This window comes from Nannobrachium achirus (genome assembly GCF_963921795.1).
Source record: "Nannobrachium achirus genome assembly, chromosome: 10".
NCBI classification, from domain to species: Eukaryota; Metazoa; Chordata; class Actinopteri; order Myctophiformes; family Myctophidae; genus Nannobrachium; species Nannobrachium achirus.
In genome coordinates, this window is record NC_137819.1 from 59,811,415 (window position 1) to 59,827,092 (window position 15,678).

The window sequence follows — 15,678 nt, forward strand, 5'->3', positions numbered from 1 at the left end:
CTCTCACTCACGTCACTTTGTCTGCTGACCTCACTCAGCAACGATATCCACGGGTTTCCAACGCCCCATAGTGCATCGCGCAGACGCTGTGCCGAGCTTCCGGTGGCGCAGCCGAGTGTGATTTACTTTCTCACAACGGGCTGCATCTGCGACGCGACGTGAGCTTGTATGTCTGCTGTTAAACCGGAAGTGTGGTCCAAATAATCTCCAGTAAACTCTCCAGTAAAAACAGGTGGATAAAAAGAAAATAAACAAAAATACAAAATAAAACAATTCACAGGAGGCAAGCAGTGATCACCCCACTACAATGTAGTTTCAAATGCACTGCTTTTTTTTAGAGTAAAACAAAACTAAAAAAGACCTGTGTGACATGTGTGATCTTGGCAGGTTTCTTCAGGAAATGTGACAATCTCAACAGGAAACAATGGTATTACGCCATATATTAACGCCTCGCGGTGCGAGGCGTTGTGTGCTTGTAGATCGGCTGTTTTCACTAGTTTGGTTCATTTTTTTTAAATGACAAAAACAAACGGTTTTGGACATACAAGGTTTCCACCCGACAACGACGATAATATGTTCTTCTTTCCATTTCCTGAAAAGTGAAGTATCTGGAGGTTTCCACCTTGAGAGCGACGGTAGATAACACCACAGCCACTTCCCTCTGTCTGAAGCCCCTCTGGGCCCTAGACTGCAGCACAACAACAACAACAACGCAACAGCAACAACTTGTGCTATAACCTGCAGCCTATTTCCCAGCGGACAGACACAGGGGCGTCACACCAAATTCTGGGCCCTGGGTACAAGGATTCACTGCGGGCCCCCCATGAATGTTTAAACTATTGAAAAATAGCAGATATACAAGCTCACAGCGCGGCACCGAGTGCCGCGCTGCGAGCTTGTAGATCTGCTATTTTTGAAAAATTGTGAAAAAAGTGTGCAAGAAACCCATGTTTCCATGTCAGTGATGCTCAAACCTTTTCATGTGAAGGACCCCCCCAAAAAAATGATATGAATTTGGCCACGGACCCCCCATCTTAAAATATTTAGTTCCAGGGACCCTCCCCGGAAGCAAAATTTTAGTTACAAATGTCCGCTTAAAAAATACATATTCAAAGATTTGCACACATTTTCACGACTTTTCGAAAAATAGCAGATCTACAAGCTCGCAGCGCGGCACTCGGTGCTTGTATATCTGCTATTTTTCAATAGCTAAAGTTACTATAGGGCCCCTCCACCTTGGGCCCAGTAACTCAGTCCCACTTTCCTACCCCTTGTGACGCCCCTGCCAGGCAGGCACTGAGCTCCACTGAACCCAGCCAATCTTTGAAATTTGGAGCAGCTGTCTGTTCCCTTATACCAAACCCTTCTCTCGTGAAACAGAAACCTTTAGGTAAAGTCAAACGGTCAGTTCTGTCTGGCGAGACCAACCTCGGGGGCCGGTGGTGGTGGCGCGTATGCACTCGCTGCCCGTGTTCCTGCAGAAATGAACAGAGTTATACTGTTAGCCCAGGGGTCTTCAACGTTTTCAAGGCCAAGGACCCCTTAGCTGAGAGAGAGATGAAGCAGGGACCCCCACAACCTGTTCAGAGATTCCATATAGTTTCATTGTTTGACAGCACAATCATCAGTGTATTTTGAGATTCATGTCAATTTGTGTTTTCAGATATTTAACCACTTGAACCGTCAATACTTTCACTCTGTACTTAGTCTGCTCTTTTTCCCCTCTACAAAGCTCTTTGCCAAAAATAGATCTGCTATTTTTCTGGCTAAAGTTCTCTGAATATGGACACTAGGATTCAAGTGGTTAATATAAAAAAGGAGAAAAAAACTTTGTTCTATCACTCAAAGATTTGGAGGACCCCCTGTAGTAACTCTGAGGACCCCCTAGGGGTCCCGGACCCCCTGTTGAAGACGCTTGCTGTAGCGAGAGCCTTACTTCTATAGGACAAGCTGCACAGGCACAAACCTATAGGCTTGTGAGGTTATCACTGCAGTTTTGCACACGCTGCAGCATCAGTCCATACTGCGTTTGTTTGCGAAGCATGCTGCAGTTGATTGGTAGTAGATGTGCAGTGTGTGCAGTTAATGGTTGTATTCTGAACATGCCGTACTCATACGTCCCTTTCAATTCCATTCTATTCAAACAAAGGGGTCGAGCTTGATCCTTATAATGTATGCTCCGTTGTATGATGGAGTTGGGCGCCAAAAATACCCGATCTACAAGCTCACAATGCGTCACATGTGAGCTTGTAGACCAGTGGTTCTCAGCCTTTTCAGGCCGCGACCCCAAAATGACCATATTTTAACTGGGGACCCCGCCAGCCGCCACCCTACGAGCACTAAGAGTTACATTTTGTATAACACACTTTTTTTGTGAAAATAGCAGATCTACTTGTTCACAACGCCTTGCTTTGCGAGGCATTGTGAACATGTAGATCTGCTATATTCACAGTTTCCGCCTCTAATATTTGACAATTTGGCCACCATTTTAGAGGTATTAAAAAGTCCTTAAAGTGTCACTTTTAGAAATGTGCAGATACCCTCTATATACTCTTAAACCTTATGCTGGTTTGTTTACTGCTGAGTCAGAAAACAATGTTGCACATTACGTTAATCATCTGGGGACCCCCTCAAAATAATTTGGGGACCCCCGGCCCTGGGGGTCCCGACCCACTGTAGATGGTCTATTTTTGGTTTCCGGACGGCAGACGCCATATAAATTAGGCCTAGGTGTGCCAGGATGGAGAGCCTCCCGGGCGCCATAGACCTTCTCACAGGTGCTGCCACTCAGTCATCATCAGTCCGTTTAGTAGCTGCCTAGAAACAGAGTAGACAGATGAGAATGGCAGGTAACAAATAAGGGGCTGGTAACAGAGTAGGCCGTGGCAGTTGGAGCGGTAATTGATCCCCGCCAGGCTTTCTGTAGCTGTGCAGGGGTGTCGCACCAAATTCCGTGCCCTGGGTGCAAAGGGTTCACTCACATTTTTGTGCTTTAACTGTTGAAAAATGGCAGATATACAAGCTCACAGTGCAGCACCGATCTGCTATTTTTCAATAGCTAAAGTATAACATAATTGAGGCCCCTCCACCTTGGGCCCCTGGTAACTCAGTCCCACTCCCCCCCCCCCCCCCCCCCCCCACCCCCCTTGTGACACCCCCCCTGGGGCTAGTTCCAGCCAACGCTGGTGTACCTGAACACACGGACTGCACGCACACACGCACACACCATACTTCAGAGTGGCGTTCAGAGGCCCTGTAGAGCCAATTACACACCCTGCTTTAATCTTCTAAGCAGGCTGGAAGGCAGGCAGGGAGAAGAGGGGAGGGGAGGGGAGGTGAGAGAGTGGATGGATGGAAGTACTGCGAAGAGAGGAAGAGAGTGGAGCAGTACAAAACAACAAAGGGGGCTACAATAGAGGAGTGAATAGGTGGTAAGAGGGAAGCAGGCAAGTGAAGGAGAGGGGCAGAGGGCAGTTCAAAGTATCCTCAAGCCCAGGGGCGGGCAATTATTTTTTCCTTGGGGCGACAGAAAATATTGTGGGGGGCCGGGCCAAAAGGCAGTGCTGCTCCCCGCGAGATGTGCACCCCGCAAACTAAACACACGGCTTTACCTCCGATTTCAGTAAATAAATACTTAGCGGTCCAATTTTTGTTGAAAACCCGTCATTCGGCATCGACTTTTCTTTTTTGAGCCGCTTTAGCCATTTTTGATAAGGTAAGGCAGGTCGTCTTGACTTTTTTTTACTTTGTTTATTTGATTTTCAAATGAAGCATTTAAGGCAACGAAGTGGTACAATAATAAGAAGGTCGTCTTGACTTGTGTGACCAGTCTGACCACCTGCTTGTTATTGAGACGACGATCCAATAATCACACACACACACACATGCTGATGTACGCATTGCGTCCATTGTGACTCAGCGTGACTGAGGGGCAGTCATTTCGGAAGGCAGGGTTTTTCACTACTGCTAATATGATTTTTTTTTATTTTTTTTCTAAAATGAAAAAAGCCACAAATGCATCTCAAAATATCTAGGCTACATTTCACTTAAACGCCAGAGCTTAACTCTGCATGTAAATAAGACTTTTTTTTTTATTAATCTGAGAGATCGTCAGGTCATTTGCAGGTTAGACATTTATTTAGAACTTGAATATCTCAAAAGTAGTATTTCAGCATGGCATCATTCTATAAGCCATATCTTCAAAACTATTGGGTCAATCTCCACAACCAATATATAATTTTGTAGCTATGATCCCCAGCTTGACAGACGTCTGTTAGCTGTAGTCCTTCATTTTTATGTGTCATAATCTGTCCTGTCACTTCTCTTTGTCTCTCTTCCCCTCTCTCTCTCTCTAGACACACACATATGCACGCACGCACACGCACACACACACACACACACACACACACACACACACACACACACACACACACACACACACACACAAACCGCTGTCCTCTCGGTGACTCTGCGAGTGAGTCACGGCTGGAATATGAAGTCCGTATGACAGCCTGTGAAAAGTCCCTTTAAATAAACCCGAAACGTTTAAACATCAAAAAGCTGTTGGGAACTGAACTGCACTCGACACCACGGCTTTGCATTCCTGCTTGTTCAATCAAATAAGGCTCATTCGCTGCCAAAACTGTGTGCTGCAGCCTCCCTGTAAACTCTTTTACAACACATTACAGCGAATTATCCCCAGCATTAACCTTAAATCAGCATATTTTACTGCTCGGCGCGCTTTTACAGAAATTGCCCCATAAATTCGATGTCTCTTAACTGTCAGACAGGATGTACAGTACACAGCGTAGCCTTGTTTTAGACGTTCTCTTTGCTTCCATTGGCAGGAACATGTTTTAATATACAGTATATCGTCGTTGTCGGGTGGAAACCTTGTATGTCCAAAACCGTTCGTTTTTATCATTTTAAAAAATGAACTAAACTAGTGAAAACAGACGATCTACAAGCACACAATGCCTCGCGCCGCGAGGCGTTGTGTGCTTGTAGATCGGCTGTTTTCACTACTTTTGTGTGACAGCCTTGTCTGATGAAGCAGGGCTTTGTTTTGCGAAAAAACTTACACGTTTGAAACGTGGAGATACGAGGTTTCTGCCCGACAGTGACGATACTGTATGTACACCTGAAGAACTCAAATATCAGCAGTTATTCAGTCTGGTTAGTTTTCCATGTTTTAGTTTAGCCTCTTTCAACATACAGACGATAATGGTCAAAGGTTTTCAAACGTTGTTGAGAATTGTAGATAATGCTATTTTTGATAAGGTTTTACTAGTGCTTAAGTGGTTAATATGAGGTTGTGACTGTGCTATAGTACAGCACAGCAGTGTCGAGGTTTATGTGGTTAATGTTATGCGGAAAATAGTCGATCAACAAGCATTATGAACTTTGGAGATGAGCTATTGTCGCCGTGCAACACTTCTGTAATAGCACAGTCACAACCTCATATTAACCACCTAGTAAAACTTTATAAAAAATAGCATTATCTGCTTGAAAACCGAGAGAGGCCGAGAGAGGGCAAGATCATTTAGCAACCTCCAACCGGGTTGCAACCTGGTCGGTAGTTTTCAGCGACCGGGTCGCAAAATCTACCGACCGGGTCTCTAAATCACCGACCGGGTCGCTAAATCGACCGACCGGGTCGCTAAATCGACCGACCGGGTCGCTTATCCACCGACCGGGCTGCTAACCCTTACCCAAACCCAAACCCTAACCCTAACCCTCACCCTAACGCCCTAAGCCTAACCCTAAATCACAGACCGGGTCACTAACGCTAAATCTACCGACCGGGTCACTAAATCACCGACCGGGTCGCTAAATCTACCGACCGGGTCGCTAAATCCACCGACCGGGCCAGGTCGGTGATTTTGCTGCCTGTTTGGTAGATTTAGCGACCCGGTTGGTAGATTTAGCGACCCGGTCGGTAGATTTAGCGACCGGTCGGTGAAAACTACCGACCAGGTTGCGACCAGGTTGGAGGTCGCTAAATGATCTCGCTCCTACTGGAATTCTGGGCATGCCATAACATTCTACGAAAATAGGTATGTTTCACATCTTTGAGGGCATATGTGGGACAGAGTTCTGTTCTAGTCTGGCTACCCACGTCCTTAATCCACACTTTGTCCCAGTGCTGGTAGAAAAACATTACCCATGCAGTTCAAGAGAGTGCACGCATATCCAAGTTAAAACTTTACAGGTGCAGGGGAAAAAAGGAATACTCGAGACAAAGGATATCTATTATCTACACACTGTTTTTGAATTCACTCCTTATTCAGTACAATGAGAATACATGCATATCGTCACTGTCGGACAGAAATCTCGTATCTCCAAGTTTCAAAAGTGTACTTTCTTTCGTGAAGTAAAGCCTTGCTTCATCGTACAAGACTGTCGCACAAAACTAGTGAAAATTGTATATCTACAAGCACACAGTGCTATTTTCACTATTTTAAATCATTTTTAAAATGTTAAATACAAAAGGAACGGTTTTGGACATACAGGGTTTCCACCCGACAATAACAATATGTATATTAAAGTTTTACCGGTGCAGGGGAAAAAAGAAATACTTAAGACAAAAGATATCCGCACACTGTTTTTATACTCTCCCAGAGTGAATTTCATCCAGTACAATGAGAATCCATGCATATCCAAATTAAATTTTTTACAGGTGCAGGGCAAAAAAAAAAGAAGACAAACAATATTCTCACACTGTTTTTGACTCTCCCAGAGTGAATTCTATTCAGTACAACGTTTCATCTGAAATGCTCCCGAAGTGCATTTTATAGCCAAAACGGCCTTCGTCAGGTACATGATGTACCATTTCGGTGGAAATGTTGCAGTGAATACAATTCACTTGGAGAGAATCAGAAACAGTGTGTTGGAACTTCCTGTCTATTCTCAAGAAACCATTACCCAACCTGTGTATAGTGAGAGAAACATGGAGGATTGTTGGGATTTGTAGGGGAGACTCGGTGTTCAGGGTTAAAGTACATGTCTTGTCCACTCAGGGGCGTCACAAGGAGGGGGGGAGTGGGACTGAGTTACCAGGGCCCAAGGTGGGAGAGGCCTTAATTATTTTATACTTTAGTTATTGAAAAATAGCAGATCTACAAGCCCACTTGGGTTACTAACCCTAACCCTGGTTCCGCCTTTTTTATGTTGAATTTGCTAAAACATCATTTTTGGAGAAGGGTTAGGGTTAAAAACATGTAAAAACATGTCCAGTCTCTACCCACTAAACAATTTGAACTAGAAGTCTAAGTTTATACGTATAAAAAATGGTCTACCAGAGGTATAGATATGCAAGTTTTTTAGACGTCTAAACTTAGACTAGACGTCTAATATACGTCTAAGTTTATACCTGGGTCTAAATTTAGACGTCTAATAGACGTCTATATTTAGACCTTAACGGCCGGACGTCTATTAGAAGTCTAAATTTAGACCCAGGTATAAACTTAGACGTCTATTAGACGTATATTAGACGTCTATTAGACGTATATTAGACGTCTAGTCTAAGTTTAGACGTCTAAAAAACTTGCATATCTATACCTCTGGTAGACCATTTTTATACGTATAAACTTAGACGTCTAGTATAAGTTTAGACGTATATTAGACGTCTAACATACCTCAAAATGTTTACTGGGTATATACTGCACCTGAGACATTCATTTTGACTGAAATACACAGAATATCAATACAAAGCAAAAGAAAAACACATTATTTCAATGGTAGTGGATGGAGAGAAAGTATTTTTGTACAACCAAGTCACAGCAACCACGGGCGGGATATGACAAAGGGTCAATTGGCCACTCTCAATTCAAAATGGGACGGGAAAAAAAAGGATTTCAAAGGGAAAAAAAGGATTTCAGGAAGCCAATCATCATCATAGGCGGTGGCATTTCCTTTTTCTTGTGTGTAACGAGGGAGGATGGTGAACAGGCGTGTCTCTCAGGGCAGAAAGGAAGGGAGATGTTTGGCTAAATTTGGTTAGAACAAGTCAGGGCACTGATGCCATTTATTCCGGATGGGGACCCGGATGGGGAGAGATGCAATTCTTTTGTCGAAATACAACAAAATTCATTTTGAGGGTGAACTACTCCTTTAACTCAGTCGGTGCCATATTTAAAGTGGGATGACCTCTTATATTGCCGGTTCGCCAACAAAGGGTTAAAAAAATAGTGTGCACGCTGGTGCACACATTCGTGCACAGATCATGCACTATGCATGTGCATGCTTTTCACAGCTTTCAAACAAAAAAATCCGCTTGGAAATCCGTTCAGGCATTCAGGAGAAAGGAGCCCTTATGTTTTCTTCAAATGTAAACAAACATGGCTGCCATGTTTGAAAGATGGGGTTGGTATGGGGGTTAAACATGCAATTTCGCGATCGCGATCATGCCTAGTACACTGTTGGAGGTCCAACATTTTTTTTTTCAAAAAAAATGTTTTCAAAAATTTTTTTTTTTTTTTTTATTATTTTAAAAAAAAAGACGTTCAGAAGACGTCTGGCAGGGAGGTCCATAGTGAAAAAGACGTTTTAAAGACGTTTTTATCATAGAAACATATTTTTTGGCAGGGTATGAGTTAAAGAAGGTATACTGTGCTTTGTATTGCAGATTGAAAGTTCCGTGAACTTACTGGAATAAGGCCATCGTAGATATCCGTGTGAAAACCTCTCCTCAGAATGAGTTGTTGTTGTTGTGGTTGTTGTTGTTGAACTGCAAATCCACTAATTGAGCTCTTGGTTTTAAAGGAGGGAGAGATGCTCTCTTCCTGTTTAGCTCCCTCCCTCTCTCTCTCTCTCTCTCTCTCTCTCTCTCTCTCTCTCTCTCTCTCTTCCTCTCCCCTGGGCTTTAATCGGATCAAACTGGTCCTGTCGGATAAGATTGCTAATTAATCAAGGGAGGAACCAGTCTCTTTCCTCTGAAAGACATGAGACAGACATAGAGAGAGAGAGAGGAGGCTGCTGTGATGTTGGTGGAGTCACTTCCTTCCTTCTCCAGTGTGCGTCCTGTGTCTGTCTAGTCTACAGAGGGCTGGTGTTGCCTGTGGATAGAACCAAACATTAAACTGTAACTAAATCCTTTTCATGTAACCCTGGGCAAGAATTCTCATTCAAGCTTCTTATTATGCCAACAAAAAAGATACATTCTGTTTTTGTGTGCGGTGCCGGTGGTGTCATAAAAATGTAATCGTGTGAATCCGTGGGCGTGGCAATGATGTGGCGCTCAGAATTCACCTGGCCAGCCTGTGACGTTAGTCGTCTATCAGATTCAGCATCACTGTCCCGTCAGAGGTTTGCTAGTCTCGCCTAGACAGACACAAAGTGATATATAGCACTGTTTCCCAAACAGTGGGTCAGGACCCATTTGTGGGTCACGGACCAAGTCGTGTAAAACATTTTTTTTTCATGTCTCTGTCTGGCCAAAACCTTTTAACTCAATTTTGAGGTTTTAGATTTTTTGGCATAAATCAGGGCTATTGAACACCGCTGGCAAGTGAAGTTGGCTCACTGTGTGTGTCTGTTTAGTTCAGCTCAGCACACTATACTGTACCAGTTGTTCTGCTACACTGAGCTAGCTAACAGCTGCTGGACACACACACACACGCACGCACGCACGCACGCACGCACGCACGCACGCACACACACACACACACACAGTAAGTAAGCACACACAAACATGCCATAAATGTTAGCGCGCTCAACATTTATACTCTCTGGGTGGTTGAGAAACACAGAGAACATACAATCATGTCAACACGCAGCGCACACACGTGTTTGGCGTGCATACAAGTGAGTACAGACATGAACACATAATTACGCCAAAGCTCACGCAAACCTGTAGCATGTACCGCTCGCTCTCTCTCTCTCTTTCTCTCCCTCTCTCTCTCTCTCACACACACACACACATAGGGCTGTCACGATTATGACATTTTACATGACGATTAATTGTCCCTCAAATAATTGCGATTAACGATTTAATTGTGTTTTTGTCGTTGACAATTGCATTTCCGTTTGGCTTTTAGACATTGAAGTTGCACATGACAGATATGACAGACACATAACCTAAATAGCCTATATACAAAGAAATGACTGACATATTTGAAAACGTTATACTTGACGGCGGAAATAGCCGATCTGCAAGCTCACAACACGTCGCATTGCGAGTGTGTGTGGCCTACACACATACCCACAGGTCACACACACACACACATGCACGCACGCACACATGCGCGCGCGCACACCTACACACACACACACACACGCACGCACGCACGCACGCACACACACACGCGCTGAACTCGTGAGCAATCCATCTTGTGTGAGTGGCTGGGAGCACTGGGGGGTCGAGGCCAAACGTCACATGGAGTTCGTCCACATTGTGCTAACAATGTGTTTGTAGTGCATGTGGGCTCTCAGCACGCAGTATGATTCATATGCCAGTGCAGCATACAATACATATGTATTATTACTCACACACCGCTCTCTCCTTTCCTCCTCCCCTCACCCTCACCCTCCTCCTATCCATTAAGATTACGCAAATGCCCTCTGAATCAGTAGTTCTCACCCTTTTAGCGATTAAAAAAAATTGTCGTTGTCGGGTGGAAACCTTGCTCGTTAGTCCAAAACCGTTTGTTTTGTGTTTATCATTTTAAAACTGATTTAAAATAGTGAAAATAGCCGATCTACAAGCACACAACGCCTCGCGGTGCGAGGCGTTGTGTGCTTGTAGATCTGCTGTTTTCACTACCTTTGTGCGACGGCCTTGTATGATGAAGCAGGGCTTTGCTTTGTGAAAAATCATACAAATTTGAAACTTGGAGATACAAGGTTTCTGCCCGACACTTACACGATATTATGTTTAAAAATGGCAAATGCACAAGCTCACTTTCGTGCTGCGCTGTGAGCTTGTACATCTGCTATCTGCTTCTTTTTGGGGCGAGGGGGGCTTTTCTGCCTTTATTGATAGTATACAGAGAAGACAGACAGGTGAGAGAGACGAGGAGTGACATTCAGGTCATCACGATCGGGACTTGAACCCGCAACACGCTGTCAGCATCAGAGCCTATGTGGTAGGCCTGTGCAAAAGGCTCAAGTAGTGATGCAAAGTCAAAGTGACCTCATCATTAGTCACTCACCAACTAGCACCAGGTGTGTTTAATTGATAGATGTCAGCACAGGTGTTGTGTAATTTGTTCAGAGCTCAGTCAGTTCATGTTTGGATCTCAGTGAGTGACCACAAGTGAGTAATGATTTATGTTTATGATGTTTATTTAGGTTTTTTGAATATATTCCACTACAGTTGACATGTTTATTATAAATGGCCGATGTGTTACTGTTAATGGGGAAGATGGCTGAATACTAATTGTTTGTACCGGTATGTTATTCCCTGTAGAACCACACACCCACCTGTAATTGTGCCTGTGCATGTATTAGTAAAAACCTCAAAAGACATTATGACTCCCGTGTTGTGACTGACACCCCATCTAGTTGGCTTCATAGCCTGAATCAATCCTTCACTACAAGGCCTATGCGTCTGGACTGCTATTTTTGAAAAACCAACGCAAAAATCTAAAACGACACGGATGCTTTCTCGGTTTTAATGACCTGTGTTCTTTCTGCTTCTCTCCCTCCCTTCATCCTGCTCTCTCTCTCTCTCTCTCCCTCTCCCTCTCCCTCTCTCTCTCTCTCTCTCTCTCTCTCTCTCTCTCTCTCTCTCTCCCCAGCAACAGGAGCAGGACCCCACTAACCTCTACATCTCCAACCTGCCGTGCTCCATGGACGAGCAGGAGCTGGAAAACATGCTGAAACCCTTTGGTCACGTGATCTCCACACGGATACTGAGAGACGCCAACGGAGTCAGCAGAGGGGTCGGCTTCGCCAGGTAAAACACCAGTGATTGATTATGAAAGGAATTGATTACAGTAAAGCCATAAATATCCCATACAGTATTTGAGAGCTGAAGAATACATGTCAGACAAGAGGGCACAGTGGCGCAGAAGGTAGAGCTGCCACCTCACAGCTAGAAGGTCCTGGGTTCGATTCCTGCCAGGGGACGCTGTGGGTGCTGGGGGTGTGTTTTCTCCTCCGCGTCATCAGTGCCCACACCCCAGGTGGAGTTGGCGGAAGGGCCTTTCTTTGTGGAGTTTGCATGTTCTCCCTGTGTCTCCTAGGGTAGGTAGGTACCCTCACTAAAAACATGCAGTAATCCCGGTCTCTATACTGCCTCCCCCTGGCCAGATGGAGGGAAAAGGAACTGGTTGTTATATCCTTCCACACGCTACGTCCAGCCATGCAGGGAATCTCCCCACTGTCAGGTGAAAAGAAGCGGCTTGGACTCTTCATGCACTGAAGGAAGCATGAGGTCAGAGGGAGTGCAGGGCCCAGCATTACATTAGATAGTTGACATCGGGTGAACAAAATGGGTTTCAAAAATGATACTCCAGTGACATATCGCTTAGTACAAGTGTGCACCGTGCACTAATGAACCACCACGATGGCTCAGTTAACCCATTTGTAGCCGATCCCGAGAATACTCGTGAAAAATACTCGAGTATTTAGAGTGCCGATCCCGAGAATACTTGCGAAATATACTGTACAGTAAAGCTGGCAAGCTTACCGTACTGTCCGTTGGAAAGTCCTGGCACGGATGGACTCGTCGATTCATCATCATCGCGCATCCACGTGCACACAATAGTGATTCCTTAACATGGAAGCCGACGGTCTATCTCATCTTTGATGTCCATTTTCTCCAAAAAACACTTTTGAAGCCAAGGATGGCATTGGATTCTCGCTAAAATAGCACAAGCTGAAAGGCAACGATCCGCCATTACTGCACCCACATGGGACGATGATCACTTAGTAAATGACGTCAAGAAGGAATTGTTTGCGCAATCGACTTCCGGCCTTCAAAATAAGAGACTGGCCGCGGACGGAGCCTGCGAGAGGCAGCCTGTACATTTTAACCTGTTCATGTCTGGAGCACGAAATGAGTTAAACAGATTATTTTACTGTGGTGTGCTACATCAATCTTACCATAGGTGGCAGTCAGTGTGTGACCTTCAAGTGTTTGAAAGTCAATTTAGAACGCGAGTGAGTGACAGCTTATCAGGCTCCATGTGAACCCATCAGCCTCTCCAAACAAACACACAATTGCTGGCGAATACCGTTTGTCCACAAACACACGCACGAGCGCACACACACACACACACACACACACACACACACACACACGCAACATAAATGTGACACCATGTACCTGCACATAGTACGGGAACGCTCTATTTACCTAAACATGCATGCACGCGCACGTGCACACATACACTCCCCTCACTCTCGTATTGTGTTTTTCTTTTCCACATGGGCAAGCTTTTCCCTTTAGTTATTTAAACCACCAAAGTCACAAAGTCCCATGTCCTTGTCCTCTTAACACAGCCACCGGGCTCTCAGCACGCACGCGCGCACGCACACACACGCACACACACGCGCACACACACACACACACACACACACACGCACACACACACACACACACACACACACACACACACACACACACACACACACACACACACACACACACACACACACACACACACACACAGCAAGCAGAGCACAGCTACCAGCCTGCTGCAGACCACCTGTTCAGCAGAGAGACATGATGGAGTTCTAGACAAGAGGAAATAAACGACAGAGAGAGAGAGAGAGGGAGAGGGAGAGGGAGAGAGAGAGAGAGAGAGAGAGAGAGAGAGAGAGAGGGGGAGAGAGATGGATAGATGGCAGGGGAGTGAGAGGCAGCAGTGTGAAACAATACACAGAGAAGAGAACTAAGCTAATCATAGAAGTTATGAGAGAGAGAGAGAGAGAGAGAGTGAAAGAGAGAGTGAAAGAGAGAGAATATGGGGAAATGAGTCAATGAGACAGGAGGTGGAAAGATGGACGCAGAGAGTGGAGAAAGACAATGTTATGATGGAACAAATGAATATTGAAGTGTGCGTGCGTGCGTCACGGTGCGTGCGTGCGTGCGTCACGGTGCGTGCGTGCGTGCGTGCGTGCGTGCGTGCGTGCGTGCGTCTTTACTGTACGTACCGATGACAGGAAAAGAGAAACAGACAGATAGTGAAGCAGACACAGTAGGACATGGACACGACAGATATTGAGACAGACAATAGGACAGTGGGACACTGAGACAGACAGACATGCATATAATAGGACAGTGAGACACTTCAGCGCGACATGGCGCCAATTCTCGACAGTGATGTATATCGGACCACTTACCCATATATGGAGACCCCTGGTACCCATATAATTATGGAGATCCATGTACTGTATTGTGGTACATCCCTTTTATGCCCATTAATGGAGATCCCTGTCTAAACTAGCCACACAGATATGGGCTGTCTTTCTCCATACAGTATGTGGGCATTCCCATATGACGTCCTGTTAGATATGGACTTAATATTGATGACATCAGGGATCTCCATATGGGCATAAAAGGGATTCTGTTTGAGTGGTTCCCATGACATCACAACAACATACAATCCCTTTTATGCCCATACATGGAGATCCCTATCTGAACCAGCCATACAGATATGGGCCATGTCTTGTTGGCCAGAAATATATATATATCGATGACATCAGGGTACTTCATATATGGGCATAAAAGGGATTCTGGGGAATACCCATATATGGACTTTTACATAGATTTACATTTACATGGACCTACATACAGACAGATACGTGGGCAAGATGTTCCGGTTTTCATAGAAACTGCGGTCGCAACAAATACAGTGCGACAGACCGACAGACAGACATGCAGACAGTACGGGACAGTGAGACAGATCGTACAGACAGCTGCTGAGGCTACGGGGGTATGGAAAGCCGTGAGGGACATTAGTCAGAGTAAACTGCGCTAAGTGTTTGTGGGCCGATCCATTACTGTTATCAGAGGCCATTATTCCACAGCCAGCACTAATCACTGCAGACAGCACCACCTGATCCCATTAACAACAGCATGCACACAACACACCCACTCTACACTGGATGACTAGAGATAACTGGATGACTGACTGGCTGCATAGATCAGTGGTTCTCAACCTTTTCAGGCCGCGGCCCCCCAAATATTTTAACTGGGGACCCCCCCTCCCTGATGAGCATTAAAGTTGAGGCATTACATTTTGTATAACAGGGTTCTATTGTGAAAATAGCCGATCTACATGCTCACGTCGCCTCGCAATCGGCTATTTCCACAATTTCTGCCTCTAATATTTGACAATTTGGTCAACGTTTCATTTGTCATTTCAGAGGTATTAAAAAGTCCTTAAATTGTCGCTTTAGAAATGTGCTAATACTGTACCCTCTATATACTTAATTAAACTTTATGTTGGTTTGTTAAACTGTTGAGTGAGGAAAACAATGTTGCACATGGGTTAGGGTTAGGGTTAGTTAATCATCTGGGGACCCCCCCCCCCAAATAATTTGGGGACCCCCCCTGGGGTCCCACAGGTTGAGAACCACTGGCATAGATGACTGAATGGCTGCATAGATACGTGGATGACTGGATGACTGACTGGGGGTATAAGTTGGGTTGTTACACAGGACCAGACCAGATATACAGTAGTGTAGTATCCACGAGTTTCCAACGCCCCATAGTGCATTGCGCAGACG

The 15,678-nt window shown here is 45.0% G+C and overlaps 1 protein-coding gene across 1 annotated transcript in view; it reads left to right on the top strand.

Moving 5' to 3' along the window:
- LOC308293196 (RNA-binding motif, single-stranded-interacting protein 3-like) overlaps positions 1-15,678 on the top strand; it is a 527,253-nt gene that overhangs the window by 319,346 nt on the left and 192,229 nt on the right. Inside the window, exon 5 of the mRNA XM_080735633.1 lies at positions 11,739-11,896. Coding sequence (XP_080591759.1) covers positions 11,739-11,896 — 158 coding nt within the window. The remainder of the gene's footprint in view (positions 1-11,738; positions 11,897-15,678) is intronic.